Source organism: Heloderma suspectum, chromosome 13 (genome assembly GCF_057233095.1).
Source record: "Heloderma suspectum isolate Gila_16-S chromosome 13, 16-S_ref, whole genome shotgun sequence".
NCBI classification, from domain to species: domain Eukaryota; kingdom Metazoa; phylum Chordata; class Lepidosauria; order Squamata; family Helodermatidae; genus Heloderma; species Heloderma suspectum.
In genome coordinates this window covers 26,137,808-26,153,888 of record NC_139470.1, presented here as the reverse complement: position 1 = coordinate 26,153,888, position 16,081 = coordinate 26,137,808, and the positions used below count along the sequence as shown (strand labels likewise).

The following is a 16,081-nucleotide window of genomic DNA, read 5'->3' as shown; positions in this document are numbered from 1 at the left end:
AACCCATAATTCTGCGCGAGAAAAGACTTCGTGGCCCATGATGCTTTGCGCCACGGATATATAAGACTGGAATGCGCATGCGTAGTACCGAAAGGCTACTGAAAATGGCGTTTGGTCAGCAGGTTTATAACATGCTATTCCGGCGGACCTCCACTTTCGCCCTCACGATTGTGGTGTGCGCCTTGGTCTTCGAGCGGGCCTTCGACCAAGGTGCGGACGCCCTTTACGAGCACCTCAACAAGGGGGTAAGTCGGTCCGGGTGAGCTCGCAGGCCCGAGCCGGGGACTTGCGTAAAACGGAGCGGCGTCGGCTGAAGGTCAAGTGGGGCCTTGACGTACGCGAGGCCCCGGCTTCGGCCTTCCGCGCTTCTTACAGAGCAGGTTTCCATCTGCATCGATTAACAGAGGCTCGGTATTTCTCCGTGTGAATTGCGGCTTTCTCGAAGGTAGCAGGGAAAAATCTCTAAAACGGCGTTCTCTATCAGGCTTTGACGGATTTGCAGCCCCGCCTTGTGTTTACTCAGGAATAAGTTCTGCTGAGTTCAGCGGCGCTTACGCTCAAATAAATGCGCATAGGATGGCGGCCTCCGGGCTGGTCTGTAAGCCACGGGCACAAGAGTGTGTCAGTGCAGAGCAGCTATTTGATAGCGCCTGGTTTCCGTGCTAACTGGTGCTTGAATTAAATTCACGATTTCATTCTTAAGCGTATATGAAAGGGAGCGACCATTTTCCGACCATCTGGATTGTCGGTGCCTGGTAGTGTAATCGCAGGGCATTAATTAGTATCCAACATTAAACTTTTCAGAGAGGTAGCTGTGCTAGTCTTTTAAACCAAACATAGAAATAATTACGTATCAATAAAGACTAACAAATGTAGTATGGCATTGGCTTTGTGGATTATAGTGCGCTTCATCAAATGCGTGAAACGTTATCCTGCATTACCATCTGTGTATATTTGCCTCTAACCACTTCATGTATCTGATGAAGGATCTTGTCAACAAAAACTCCCCAGTGTGGTGTAGTGGTTAAGAGTATTGGACTGGGACTTGGGAGACCCGGGTTCTGTCCCTGCATAGTCATGAAGGAAACTTGGTCACTTTAGGCTGAGAGTCAGTGACTGGACCAATCTACCTCATGGGGTTGTTATGAAGATAAAATGGAAAAGAGGCTAATGTGTGCTGCCTTGGATTCCTTACAAGAGAAAAAGCCAGGAGCTAAATGTAATAAACAAATATGACATATTTTGTTATAAATATTATTTATGTTATTATAAATATTAAATATGTTATAAATAAATAAACAGTATTAGGCATGGTTTAAATGCCATCATCAGGCATTATCATGGCTGAGCCGCAGGGAGTGAACAGGCTGCCTCCTGTGTGCTTGTCACTTATGCTTTCAGTTAACCTGTTCTTGGGTTGTTATCATGATGTCCAAACCTGGAAACTCTGGGTTTAGTGGCTAAGTAACCCAGAGTTAACCCATGGTTTGTTTGGGGGTTAACCCTGGGATGTTCTTGGGTATGTTGCTGTTCTTCCACATCCCTGATCTAGGGATCTCATTGCCTCTTCGTGGTCTGAGAGTACAGTTGTCATATTTTCTATTTACTACTAATTCCACATCTACTTGGGACACATTTCTCAGAGGAGTGGCTCATTTGTAGAGCACATACTTTGCATGCAGAAGGTCCCAAGTTCAATCCCCAGCATATCCAGATATCTCCAGGTAGGGCAGGAAAAACTCCTCTCTGAAACCCTGGAGAGCTACTGCATGCAGAAGGTTAGAGGTTCAATCCTCAGCACCTCCAGGTAGGGCTTGAAATATTCCTGCCTGAAAGCCTGGGGAGCCGCAGCCAGTCAGTATTGACAATACAGGGCTAGATGGACCATGGGGCTGACTCATTATAAGGCCGCTTCCTGTGTCCTATGTTCTTGCATTATGGTCTGTTGTGGGGAAGAGAATAAGGGTCCATGCCCTTGAGAGAGCCATACAACACAACTACTGCTGCCATCCAAACTACTACTCCTTCAACAGGTTTCCCTCTTGCTGCCCTGTATACTTGGGGTTGCATCTCAGAACACCTGTGTGATATCACATCCCTTACTTCCCTCAAATCCCCCCTCAAAACCCACCTTCTCTGTAAAATGTTTGGTACAGCCCCCTAGTTCCCATTCTTCCAGTTTTATCAGCCTCTACCTCCTTGCCCTTCTGTCTCTCAAATTGTAAGTTCCTCAGGGCAGGGATCTGTCATCTTCTAATCTGTGGAACACAGTGCATATTTATGGTGCTGTTTAAATAATAATGAAGATACTGTATTGCTGAAGTTAGAATCAACTCCAGGGAAGAGGCTTGCTTATGAGTGGGTTTTGTTTTTGCTGCTGGAATATAACTAGGGCAGGTATCAGTAGGTCTGTTTACTCCCAATAGGTTTATGCTCTTTGGGGGAATCGGGGAGACCACAACATTGAATTTGAGGCAAAGACAGAACGTTGGAAAGTCAAAACATGGATAGAAGAGCCAGTTGACATGCAAACAGTGTAGCAGTATGAATAAAACAAGGTGGTGTGGATTTCATTTAGGCCCTAAATACACTTGCTAGGGAGTAAGTCACATTCAATTCAGTAGAGCTTACTTACAAATAAATGTGTTTAGGATTATATGGTAAAGGTGATGCAGACATGCATCCTGTTGCCTCTGTTCTTGTCATTTTTTGTCTGAAATTATTTTGAGTAGTACTGTGATGCTTTGCAAAATATGCCCCAGCAGTCCTGGGGGCACTATCTGGTGGTCACTGCTGGGTTGTAATATCCTGTTCAGCTACAAGCAGACATTCCTGAGGCTCTTGCATAATGTAGTGTTCCTCTGTCTCTTACTATGCAGAAACTGTGGAAGCATATCAAGCACAAGTATGAGAAGGATGAAGAGTGAAACACAGATGCTTGATTCCTGCAAGACCTTTCTTTGATCTTCACTTCAAGCCCTTCCTGACTACCAGCTGTTAAAGAAGCAAGTGTTCATCCATATGTATCAGTTCGAGCCAGAGTGCAACCTCTCAGGGGTGACAGAAAAGCTACCTGGACTCATGGACTTGTGCTGAAATGTAGTTTAATAAAATACATTCTCAGATATGTACATTCTGTACTGTGGATCTTCCATTAATTTTCTCTGAGCTGGTTTTGGTGTAATCTGAAACAAATTTTATTTCCAGGAGAAAGCAGCATGCCAGTCTATGCATGCTGGGAACTAGAAATCTGGAGGCATTTCTAGGCTTTAGCCTATTTTGGTATCAGTCTTGTAAATGTTCATTTATTGCTTTAGTCCAATGTTCAGGCAACAGCGAAAGCCTCAAATAGGTGGTGTGGCAAGTAGAACTTGTAACAAAATATTGCAGTCCATCCTCACCTCCTGAGGAGAGTGCTTCTGCTCAAGATGCCTGCCAGCCATAGCATATGCTGCCAAAAGGCGTAAATGGGGCATTTTAGCTCCCCCCCCGAGTGTCTGTTTTTCTCTTCCCACTGGCAAGTCAACACTCAGCAGTTACTGAGCATACTAAGTTCTCTTGGGCTGTCCTTTGCTTCCTTTTGTTTCTCAGTGGTCCTCTTCCAGTTCCATTTCTGTTGGTACTCACCACCTGAGTTCACTATTGGAGTGATTATACTTGAACAAATGCTTCATTCACTAGCCTCAACTTTGAATCATTAACTGGGCAAACCATTAAGAGCCACCTGTGTTCAGTCAGTCTTGGTACTCTGCCTTGGTGCTCTCATTTTCTGAAACATGTTTTGTGGGTGTGCGTCTGATACTGCACTCAGGTCCTGCTTGAGCATTTCCCACAGGCAGCTGGTTGGCCATTCTGTGAACAGAATGTTGCACTAGATGGACCCTTACTCTGATCCAGCATGGCTGGAGTGCAACAGCATCCTCCCACCCATATTCCCCAGCAACTGGTGTACATAGGCAAACTGCCTCTGATACTAGAGGTAGCATGTAGCCAGTAGGAGAAAAGGATACCTGTGGGGAAGGCATACCGTTAAGTCTTTAAAAACAAATTGTGGATGAAATTGAGAATCTTTTCCCAGTGGCTAAAGGCACTACTTTAATTTTCATTAGACCAGTCCACCAGGGATAGAAGGGCAGGCCAAAATGGCTGCACTACTTCTGCTATTCTAAGGTTTAGTTTTGGACAGGGTGCCCCCTCCCCCATGGTAAGCAGAAGCTACACTTGCCACTCCTGTGGCCACTGGCAACCTAGCTGGGCTTCCCCTGTGGCTTCTGTGGCTGTGCCAGCCACACAGACTAGGCATTTGCTTTGTGATCAAACGAAACCCAAGTCAACATCCTGAACACCAACTCCAGTGCAGATGGAGAAAAGTAGACCCTCTAATTTCCTAGATCTATAAGGGTGCAAGCGGCACAGCAGTGAAGTAGGTAGCCCTGTATTAATTTATTCCTGCATTGACAGGTACGGGGAGATGGCATTCTTGGTTCTACGTCAGCAATCTGCCTAACAGAAAAGCAAACACAAAGATGTCTTAAGTCCCATCCCCCCTCCTCCTAACTTGTTACTGATATGTCAGGATGGGCTGCTTTCCATACTGCAGTATTATGATAGAAAAACCCATTACGTCCCAAATTTAAGTGTCTGCTGGCGCACTTCACTGAAGTGTCTCAAAACTTGGCATTATACCCTCGTCTTGGTGGTTACATTAGGTAGGGCTCATTGCCACAGAACAAATCCAATTGACAGACTCGGATTTTATTCCTTAAGAGAACTTCAGTGCAAAGCTTTCAACACCTCAGTGCTCCTAGGGCAGTGTCTGGCATCAGCTGGCATGCTCTCCGGCAGGCACTGTCAGGTACCAGCTGCTATCGCCCTGCTACTGGCTGACACATTTCTGTGGGTGTGTCTACCTGTCTAGTATCATAAGAGACCAGTGATGGCTGGGGGTTCAGCGGCCACTGCAGGGATTCTTGTTGGTTCAAGAGAGGCAGCAAAGGGTTGCTGCTCTATGGTCTGTCCCCAGCCCATTTAATGGACTGGAAGAAGTACACAGATGGAGTGCAAACCCAGGAAAGCGAAGGGGGAAGACGGCTGAAAATGACAGTTTATGATGGAATAACCTGGGACTTTGGGATGAGAGGCGGGAAAAGTGGGTTCAGCCTTTAAATCTGCTTTTTCCCTTACCTCAAGGTTTGTTTTTTTGGGGAGGGGAAGAGAGAGAAAGATGCTGGACCCGGAACACAGGAAGCTCCCTTGTACTGAGTTAGACCACTGGTCTAACTAACCCAGTACTGTTGACACTGACTGGCAGCAGAAAGGTTTCAGGCAGAACTTTTTCCAGCCCCACTTGGAAATGCTGGGGATCAAACCTGGGACTTTCTGCAAGCAAAGCAGGTGCTCGGGGGCGGGGGGGGGAGTGGAACATATCCTATACCTCAGTTCTCCCTTCATCTTTTTTTGCAGCCATGCAGCCTTTGTTGCTTGAGCACGCTCCGGGAGAGAGCGCAGGACAGGAAGGCCTGGCGTGCTATGGTCCATGGGGTCACGAAGAGTCGGACACGACTGAACAACAACAAAGCCTTTGTTGGTCGGGGGTGAGTGGTTTTCCAGAAGGGTAGTTTCCTGTTAGAAGAAGACCTCTCCCCCATTTAGGCTCATGAGATGTATACACAGAATTGCCTATTATTGAAGGGGGGGGAATAGCAAATTCCATATACAGGCCACCTTCCTGCATTGAGCAGGGGGTTGGACTCAATGGCCTTGTAGGCCCCTTCCAACCCTACTACTATTCTATGATTCTATGGACTCTAGCTATCAGAACTGAAAAAGGGCAATTAACATAAGTAGTTGGAGAAGCCTCCCTGCAAGAAAAGTAACTGGGGCTTTTCAGCTTGGGGGGACGGAGCGGGGTGAGGAAAGTATGAGGTGCACAGGGGAAAATAATTTTCCTCCCTTCTCACCCCATGAAACCGATTTGCAATAGATTTACAACTGACAGAAGGAAGTACTTCAAACATATGGCAGATTAGCTTGTGGCATTCACTAATGCAAGACTGGATGATGGCCAGTAACTTAGTTTTGTTTAGACAAATGCATGGCAGACAGGCCTACCGCTACCTGGAACCTCTAGGTCAGGCTGTTGAACCAAGGGCCGAAATCAATGCCGGAGAAGCTCTCCGGTGCCAAAATACCAGCCTATTGTAGCTTAAAGCTCTTACTGCCAGTCACTAAGCCTTAGGCGAGAGGGCCGCGGTGGCTTAGTGGTTAAGATGCTGAACTGCAGACTGGAAGGTCGGCAGGACAGCAGTTCGAGACCCGAGTGCTGCATGACGGAGTGAGCTCCCGTCTTCAGTCCCAGCTCCTGCCAACCTAGCAGTTCGAAAGCAAGACATTGCAAGTAGATAAATAGGTACCGCTTCGGCGGGAAAGGCAACAGCGCTCCGTGCACCTCGGTGTTCAGTCACGCCGGCCACATGACCACGGAAGCGTCTTCGGCTTAGAAACGGGGATGAGCACCGCACCCTAGAGTCGGACACGACTGGTTGGGGACACCTTTACCTTTTTAAGCCTTAGGCGAGACATTTCAACCTTTTAGAATGGGAAAAAGAACTGCACAAAAATCAGGAAACCATCAAATGATCTGCGAATAGGGGATAGGGCACATCCCGGCCATCCGGGAATCCCAGAGGACCAGATGGGGGCTCCAGACCAGATGGGGGCTCAATACCCCTACTCTAAGCTCAAAGGCAGTGGAGATAAAACATTAGTGGTATAATCCTATACATATTTAGGCAGAACAAACGTCCTACAATTCCCTGGGAGTTCTACGACCTTTTTTCTGTCCAAACATGAACAAGATTTCACCTTAGGGCAGCCTTTCCCAACCTGGCACTCTTCATATGTGTTGGACTGCAACTGCCATCATCCCCAACCAACATGGCTAAGGATCATGCTTGCCAGTCATGGAGGCTGTAGTCCAGCACATCTGGAGGGCACTAGGTTGAGGAACGCTGCACTTGGAAATAACCATCCCTTTTGCACCCTGCTTGTGGGCTTCCCAGAGACCTGGTTGGTGGATTTCAGAAACAGACCGCTGGCTCTAAGGAATTGGGGCCGTTCTAGCGAGAGCACTGTGTTCTTATCAGGGCCGATGAGGAAGCTTTCTTGAGTGGGAATTAAGAAGTGCTTTGTCCAATCCCTATAAAAAATGCAACACAGAGCTGCAGCAGTTCTCTGTAATGAGATTCCCATGGCTACATGCAGATTCAGTCTGCCTAGGCAGATCTTCTCCATACACGGGAACCCTTCCCTTAAGGGATGAATGCTGTCTCTTGGGGCTAGGGCATTGCCCTGCGTGCCTCGGGGCTAAGAGGAACGGTGGCCCCCATCTCCACTTCGTCAGGATGGGATCATGCCTTTATTGCGCTTCCTGTCAGCCATGGCACGCCGGTTGTGGTTAGCCCTGGCCCCTTTGCTGGCTTCTTTCTTCCTGCGCTCCTGGACAGTGTCTCGGCTCTGGCCGCGTCCCTTGGCACTGCCCACAACAGCTGCAGAGTTGTCCGGCTTGTGCCTGCAGCAGACAAGAGGGAGCTTCCTTGTAAGTTCAACCAGGTTGACACAACAAATGCTTCTAGTCTGCCTTCTTCCCTCCCCCCTGCTCCCCCCCCTTTTCTTTTTATTGCAGGACAGATTCGGTAAAGTACAGATTTGGTCACCAGTGGTGATATGGTAATACTGAGAAATAAAATTGATAGGAAGGGCAACGACGGACGTATTGGAGGTGGCAGGGAGCCCAATAAACTAGAGCTTCTACAGAAGTTCTTCAGAACTTCCCCTTACCCTTTCCTCACGAGGAAGGTCATCCGTCTGGCCTCAGCTCTCTCCCTCAGCACTGCCGGGTCCTGCACAAAGTGGTCCTGCCACGGAATGGAAAGAACATTTGCTACAGACCAACCTGCACTCATCCAGAGGCCAGAGAAGGAGCAACCACAGAGATTGCTTCCCCCTTCCCCCACCGAAAGAACATCTGGCACCAGCTGTCAGTGGCCCTGGGGCTGCCCAGAAGTGCACTCTGCCCTCCACCAGATAAGGGGCTGCGTGCACACGTGCAAACTTAAAGGCAGGGAGGCCCTTCTGTCCGGATCAGATGACAATGCTATTATGCAACAGCCAGAACTGGTCCCTGGATTTGCTTGCTTTCCTCTTCCCTCATTCCTTCTTTTTTGATTTATTATTGATTTTATTTGAAGTATTTCTTAAGCTGCTCCTCAGGCCAACAGGCTCCTGGAGGGGCTGACATTTTTAATCAGTCAAGCAAGGCGGTCCCTGCCCACAGGCGTACAGCCTAAAAAGACATGACAGACCAGGAAAAAAGAATGCGATGGGGAAGAGGAAAGAAATAACTCTTTTAGTAGGGCTGGTGGAGCAGCCTCTCATCTCAGCCTGCTGGAATGGCTGCTGGCGGTACTTCTGAAATGAGGCTGAGTGCCAAAGGTTGGTCAGCCCTGCTGTATGCAGCGGCCTACTGTTATGTATTTTTTAACTGACGAGGAAACGAGTTTGAGCCTAGCCTTCAGGGTGTGGGGGAGGTCTTTGGCAGGGCTGCTGGAACGGCCCTGCTTTCGCTCAGCTCCATGTATCATGTCTATTCAACTGTGAGCCTGTGGGCAGAGACTATCTTACCTTTTAATCTCTATGTAGCATTAAGAAAATGTCATGGGCATTATAAGTGACAAATAAATATAGATTTTTGACATGGGGGGTGGTATCAAGCAAGTGACTCCCAACCCTATGTGAATTCTGAGGTAGTACAATTCTGCGGGAGGGCATCAGAAACTGCACCTTTCAACTTGTCAGGCGGCTACTATGAGGATAAAATGTGTTCAAAATGTACGGAGACCCAAGGTTGGAGCAGGAAAGAATTCTAAATCAACCCACAGTCACCTGAACCTGCCGCACAACCTGCTTGGCGCTGTCCGTACTCAAATGCACCGCGCTCATTTGTCCCAACAAGGGAAGAGTTCCCTATTCCAACTTCCTGTACTCTTGCTCAGAAACATCCCCAGCTGCCACCTGAAGTAGGTGTGATTGCCAAGAACATACAAAGCTCATTAACGCCAGAGCCACTGGTCTGTCTATCCTATAACCTATCCTGTATACTCTGATGCACAGCAACTCTCTAAGGACTCAGGCACAGTCTCTCTCAACCAGCAGGACAAGACTCTTTTAACTGGGAATGCCGGGACTGAACCCGGGACCTTCTGCATGCAACCAAAGGTTTATTATGGTCTGGATCCAGTTTTATGCTGGATCATCTGAGCTGATGGAAGTGGACTTCCCTGCCCACCCCTTCCCACAGCAGATCCTCCAGCCCCCTGAAAATGCTACACAGAGAGGCAGGAGACCCTGCTGAATGGGCTGAGTTCTGGTATGTGGGGGAGAGGGGATCACCAAAATTCAGGTTGAGGGACCCCCAAAACTCAGGCAGAGGGACCTTCCGCTAGGAGGGGCCTTCCTCGCAGAAGGCAGGTCCTAAATCCAAGCCCATGAGTGAAAATCCAGCACATTTGCACACCAAGGCCATTTCTTCTGTTCAGCCTTCCCACAACCAGTGCTGTGTCCAGATTTTCTGGGGAGTGAGGAGGCTTATTTATTACAATTCTCATTTGCCCACCCGTGAGAGCAGTCAGGTGGGTGATCACATGGGAGAGGGCCTTTTTTGCAGTGGCCCCACACCTTTGGAACAAGTTACCAGCAGAGGTTCGCCATGTTCTGTCATTGCAGGTTTTTAAGAAGGCCTCGAAAACATATTATTTTACCGTGGCCTTCTCCTGATATGACTACTGTTATTGCTGCTACTGCTTTTGCTATTTGTGCTAGTTTTATTGTTGGCTTTTAGTGTTGTTTTTACAGCTGTTTTACTGTCTTTATGTTTTATTGTTTTTAATATTTTAACTGTTTTTATGTATTTTAGTGCTGCCGTGACAGGTGGCTAATAAATAAATAAATATTTATATCCTGCTTTTCAAGATATAAATCCATTCAAGGTGGCTTACCAGGAATATAAAAACACACCCATCAAAACAAGCAGTACTAAAATACAACAATACACCAGGATCCTTCTCACAGGGCAGTTGGCAGTAGTAGCCCCTGTGGGCAGAGGGAGGAGACAATCCAGCTGGAGCAAGCTCCAAGGTGATCTTCACCTGCTTCCTCTCTCCTCTGACCTCGGTGCTCCCCTTCCCAAAATGGGTCCTCCTCCTCCTTGCCACCATCACCGCTGCCCATCTTCCCTTTGGGCCCAATGTGCAGCGGCACCCAGAGGGAGAGGAAAAGGCAAGTGTCGGCTGTTGCCGCCGCTTCCCACTTTTCGTCACTGCTCACACACTGAGAGGGGCCAGATGAACAGGCAGCAGTGGCAAAAAGGAGAAGGAGCAGAACCATGGATCTGGGAGGCTGACAGCGGCCCCCTTCTGTGCAGCAGGCCTCAGCAGGTGCCCAACCATACTGACCCCCTGGTGCCAGCCTTGCCCACGACGCAGCTCAGCCTCAACCAACTTGCTGGTAAAGAAGCCAGGATGTAAATTTATTAGCTGCTGCAAAGAAGTTATGAAGCAAAAAATACTAGAAAAGGGACAGGAAGCCCTGAACTGATAAAATGGCTTTCAGAAGTTTGGGACATTATTATTATGGGCAAATTAACTACCGTCGTTAAAACCAGACAGGGAAGAAATCAGAGAGCTGTCAGTGTTTATAGAGGGTTGGCAAACATTTACACACTATTGGAATACAAATAAACCTCAGGAGAATGTACATTCACAGCCTTTCTTCAGGTTATAAATGGAATATAAAAGAGAGTTAATATATGCTTTTGATGAGAATATGCTTATCATTTTCACACTCATCTGCATTCTTATATACAAACTATTTTAACTATTTTTAAAACCTGCTAGTTACCCTAGTATAGTCTTCCCCAACCTGGTGCCCTCCAGATGTCTTGGACTATAACTCCCATCATACCCAGCCAGCATGCCCTCCTTCCCCACCTCCCCACTCCAAGACCAGGCTGGGAAAGGCTACTTTAAACTAAGGCAGTATTAATGATGTAGAGCAGCTATGCAGTGATTAATCGTGCTCTCCTGCTCCAGACTTGAGAGTTGTCAGCTTTCTGACATGCCCAGCCAGACACCAGGGCCCAGGGGGACATTCACACTGCAGCCTCCCAAAGCTGCTGTCTCACCCCCTGGAAATGGGGGCCGACAGCAGCAGAGGCACGTTCTGCAAGAGGACACTCTTTCTTGACTGCCTGTCTGTACAGCCGCCATGGACGGAAGCACAGGAACCCCAAGGGACGGAAAATATATAGCATCTTGAAACAAAAGAGGGCACTGGAATGGGGCGCAGCAACCCCACCAGCTGGCCCTGTCCTACATGGCCCAGAGCATCCACTGCACCCCACTGTCTCTGGCTAGCTATTGCCCCGATGATGGCTAAGGGAGCCCTCCAGGAGGTATGCCAGTTTGGTCCCACACAGCCAGCCTCCCTGTTGCTTCTCCCTGGCAAATTGGGGGCAGAGCCAGCTATGTAGGGGGAGCTTTGTGAAGGAAGGGGAAGGGGCCCATCTTCCTCATGCCCAAAGCCAGGAGCCTGAGAAAGGGATAGCCCTCCACAAGGAGGGAAGGGCTCCCAAGTAACACAACTCCGGGCTCACCCCTTCCAGCTGTTTCTTTTCATTTACGTTCCTTTCTATTTCTTGGTGTGACCCCTTTCTTCTCATCCCCTCCTGAAACTAAGCCCAAGTCCATGTAACTGAACACCTTCTCTTCCGCCAGTTACCCTCGCCTCCGTCATCTTCCTCCCCTCCCTCCATTCCCTTCTCCAGGTTGGATTTAAGACTGTAAGCTCCTGAGGGCGGGGACTCGCCTTCTCCTCGCTGCTCCGCCAAGTGCCACGCACATCGGCGTCACTCCATACTCATGAAATGAAGAGCAGGAATTCCCCTTAGCCCCGGGGACTGCAGAGGCCTCCACAGTCTGCCGTATGGGTATGGTCCCAAAGAACAGTAATGCAGACATACACTCCCTTCTGGCCCCCTTGTGATTTGGGTCCGCAACTGCTCTGGGACACTCACCTTTATCGCCTCCTTCTCATCCACCTCCTCCTCCTCTTCCTCCTCCTCCTCCTCCTCCACCTGCTCTTTCGACCTCAGGACCTGAGGGATGGTAAATGGCCTAAGGAGAGTGGGAAAGACAAAGAGCCTTAGAGGCGCAGCCTATAGGCCTCAATGCCTCCAGAAGACAGCCTTGTCTGAGGACGTGCCTTACCCAAGGGATGGAGTGAGAGCCACCCATTTGGATGGCTTTAGAGGGGGATTGGACAAGTTCCTGGAGGAGGCTATTGATGGCTACTAGTCTTGATGGCTCTATGCGACCTCCAGGATCGGAAGCAGTATGCTGGATTGGAAACCCAGGAGGGCTGAATTTGGCCCTCTGGCCTAGGTTCCCCACCCCTGGGCTAGTTAATTATCACTGTTAAAACCTTAGACTGTAAACCTGAGGACTAGATCAACTTTTATTGTTGTTCAACATGAGGCCTGGCGTTGGCACCCATGGGGCTGCTGTCCCTGCCGTGTGTGAGGGAGGCTGATATTGGGCGGGGGGGGGGGGGGAGAAGTGGCAGTTTGTCAAAAGCCCCCTTAAAGCCGGTGCCAGCTCTATTCAGTGTTTAGTCATTTTGGGTGCTTTAGAAAAGAATTACAGCAAAGTGCCTAAACCCAGACAGAGAAGCACCATATTCCAACAGCTGGGAGAAGGGGTGGGGGGCACAGAGCAATGGAGCCTGCCTCACCCACCCCATCTCTAGACTGTGACTGATAACAGGGGAAGCTGCTGAAGGATGAGTCGAGGGATTGGAGGAAAGAGGGTCATCTTAGACCTTGTTCCACAGGCTGGGAACAACGGGAACCACATAACAAAGCCCATGCTAAGCGGTACGTTTTCCAAGTTTCATGTGTTATATTTTTATAATCCCACTTTAAAAATAAATTCATCCTCTCCCCACCATCCCAACATCTCTGTGAGATAAATTAGGCTGAGAGACAGAGACTGGCAGAAAGCTTTGTGACCGAGTGAGGATCTGAACCAGTCTCCCTGGTCAGAGTCCAACACGCTCCCCGTTCGTATCCCAGAGGCTCACCATCCAAGTCACAGTCAGCTTATCCTTCCACCACCCCAACCCCTAATGTATACCTGGTTCATCCATTTTCACGGAACTTCCTGAGGCTGCTGCTCCTTTAAACTAGGGGTGGGCAATTTCAGCGAGTCCGGGGGCCACTTTCCGCCCCGCCAGACCCCCTCACAGGCCAGATGCCTGCCCTCACTGTGCCGCCAAAATTCAGTGGGGCACAAAAACACTGGGTGCTTTGCTGCTGAATTTCAGTAGCAAACCACCATGGAAGCGTCCTTTTGGAGCCTCCATAGCGGTTTGCCACTGAAACTCAGCAGCAAAACACTGTATTTGTTGGGTGTGGTGCTGGGAGGACAGGGGGCTGCATGTTGGGAAGAGCGTACCGGAGGACAGGGGGCTGCATGCTTCCTCATGGGCCACATACTGCCCACCCCTGCTTTAAACAAAAGAGCTCCTTACAGTAGCGTCATCTGTTGACTATTAACCATTAACCAAAGAACTACACAACACACTTGCAATGAAGCTACAGAAGCTGACTGCGGAAACGGTACTCACAATTGCTAATGGGTTGTGAGAATGGGGGAGCGGGGAAAGACAGTGTCCCCCACTTCCCAAACTGGCCTTGCTGCCGGAGCACACACACAAGTCACGACACGGGCTCCGTTCACAGAGGGCGCGGAACTCACCTCCTACTGATCAGCTCATCGTCCGAGTCAGCATCGTTCGCGCCCACCTGGTTGCCGTCGTAGGTGTCATCGTATTCGTCCTCGTAGTCGTCCTGGCCGAAAGGGCCTGCCCCGCTCTGCTCGGGGACCTCCTCTACTATCACGGAGTACTGGCTGTAGCGCTCCCTCTGCTCCACCACAAGGCGCTTGTCATTGAGTAAGCTTTTGGTAGTGGCTTTGTCACTCCTGCGGCTCAGGAGGTGACCACAAAAGAGAATGAGTAAGAATAATAATTTTAATTTGTTTTGTATTCGCCATCAGCTTATTATTTATTATCCATCTCAAATAATCTCTCTAACCATCTTTTCACAATTTATTTCCCGTTATTAATAATCTATTTTTTTAATTGGGTATTTTCCTCATTTTATAAACAATAGCAAAAGAAAACATAAAGCAGCAGGAGGGGAAATCTCTCTTTCTTTCCCCCATCTATACACATACACACACCCCTCCCCATGTAGAAAAAAGACCTCTCTCTCTCTCATATGCAGACACACACACACACACACACACACATTAGTATGTAGAGGTTGACTGTGAAAGGAAGGGCCAATGTCCATCCACAATGCAGAACTGAAAACTGTGTCCATTATATTGTATTCCAGCACACTTCAATCGTATGTGTCCGTATATGCTATTCAGATATCCAGGTTTTTAAACTGTTTACATTTGCAGGTTCTTTGCAAACCTCAGCAAACCAGTAATACTCAGAAAGTTTTTTCCCCCCTATTTGCGTTTATTCTACTACAGTTTTCAAAGACGTGTTATTTACTGCTATGTGTTTCTTCTGCCCTTTGATACCGTTAGTGTTTGGAACAACTCTAACACTATTAATGTTTGTATTTATTACCTCCTTTTCAGTCTTTTGTGGCATGTATTGTATGGCCACATTCTATACTTCTGTACATGTTTGTATTTTCCATTTACAAAGATAAATACATTGGTCTTATTTATTGCATTTCTGCCCGCCATTTCCATCTGTGTTGCTTTTCACTGGATACCAAGATCACATGGTGGTGGGGAGATGGGGTGTTGCATTTAACTGTCATGGCAAACAACTACTGAAATAGGCGGGGCCGTGGCTCAGTGGTATGCAGAAGGTTCCAGGTTCGATCCCTGGCTCCTCCAGTTAGGGCTAAGAAAAATTCCTGACTGAAACCCTGGAGAGCTGCTGCCAATCAGCGCCAACAATACTGGGCTAGATGGACCAAGGGTCTGACTCAGGATCAGGCCGCTTCCCATGTTCCTAAAGAACTATCCGCCATAGATTTCTCCTAACACTTTTTAAAAAGACACTTAAGTTAGAAGCAACATATTGTGATAATGAATCCCATATTCTCACCACCACCACCAGTTTTTTCCAATTTGATTTTGTTCTTATTTTAAACTTTTTATATAATACACAAACACATTCTAACAGATTTAAGAAGTCCCATCTGTTAAGTAATACTGTCTGGCAGTTCTGTTACTATTCTAATAACAACAACAAAAACACCCTTATTGTGCGTGGTGCTTTACAGAGTTTATGAGAGCAAGTTCCTGCCCTGAGGAGTTTACAATCTAAAATTCAACACAGGGAGAACAGAGGAAGAGGCGGCAGGGGTAAACAGGGAGAAAATGTGCAATTATTTCAGTTACACATCCATAGGCTTAGTTACTGTAGAACAGTCTTCCCCTATCTAATGTCCTCCAGACATGTTGGACTACAACCTGCTGACTGGGCAGTGATGAGATTGTAGTCTGTAACATATGCATGTTAACATAAATGTTTGTGTTTGAATTGTAAAATGTTATCTAGGTAAGTTAGAGTTAATGGAATGTGAGTGTGAGTGAAAGGGGGCTTGTGAGTGAGAGAATTCTACAGGGTTTACAACGGAGAGAACCGATAGTTTAATGGTTGGAGAGGGTTGAGGGATTCACGGAATGCACATCTAGTGAGTGGCATTTGGGGAGAAGGGTTTAGAAGGGATAGGTAGCTTAGTTCTATGTACAGGATGATTAAATAATAACCTATATAACTCTTCTTGCATTTAATACAATTTTAGTTGTTTTATTATCTACATAATTCCACATGCTGGGTTGATTAATTAACGTTACCAGGTAGAAAAGTCTATTTTCCTGTTACTTCTCCTGTTTTGGTTAAAGGAGTGAACCAGTGAACCTATCGGGTG

The 16,081-nt window shown here is 47.8% G+C and overlaps 2 protein-coding genes across 10 annotated transcripts in view; one reads left to right on the top strand and one right to left on the bottom strand.

Annotated features, from left to right (window-relative positions):
* Positions 1-53: 53 nt before the first annotated feature.
* UQCR10 (ubiquinol-cytochrome c reductase, complex III subunit X) lies at positions 54-3,131 on the top strand. The gene is made up of 2 exons (XM_084819365.1): positions 54-245; positions 2,880-3,131. The coding sequence occupies exons 1-2, from the start codon at positions 72-74 to the stop codon at positions 2,925-2,927; spliced, it is 222 nt and encodes a 73-aa protein (XP_084675491.1). The 5' UTR covers positions 54-71; the 3' UTR covers positions 2,928-3,131.
* A 953-nt stretch (positions 3,132-4,084) lies between these two features.
* Positions 4,085-16,081, bottom strand: part of ASCC2 (activating signal cointegrator 1 complex subunit 2) — an 84,435-nt gene continuing 72,438 nt past the window's right edge. For all 9 annotated transcript variants that reach the window (XM_084819344.1, XM_084819346.1, XM_084819342.1 and 6 more), the window contains exons 16-19: positions 13,872-14,096; positions 12,131-12,230; positions 7,840-7,916; positions 4,085-7,570 (exon numbers count right to left, since the gene is read on the bottom strand). In XM_084819344.1, coding sequence (XP_084675470.1) covers positions 7,399-7,570; positions 7,840-7,916; positions 12,131-12,230; positions 13,872-14,096 — 574 coding nt within the window. In that variant the 3' untranslated portion in view covers positions 4,085-7,398. The remainder of the gene's footprint in view (positions 7,571-7,839; positions 7,917-12,130; positions 12,231-13,871; positions 14,097-16,081) is intronic.

What these genes read in the sequence shown, in the direction of transcription:
- UQCR10 (XM_084819365.1), top strand. Translation starts at nt 72, where the DNA reads ATGCGCATGCGTAGTACCGAAAGGCTACTGAAAATGGCGTTTGGTCAG. An exon ending in ACGAGCACCTCAACAAGGGG is followed by an intron (nt 246 to 2,879) that starts GTAAGTCGGTCC and finishes CTTACTATGCAG; the next exon opens with AAACTGTGGAAGCATATCAA.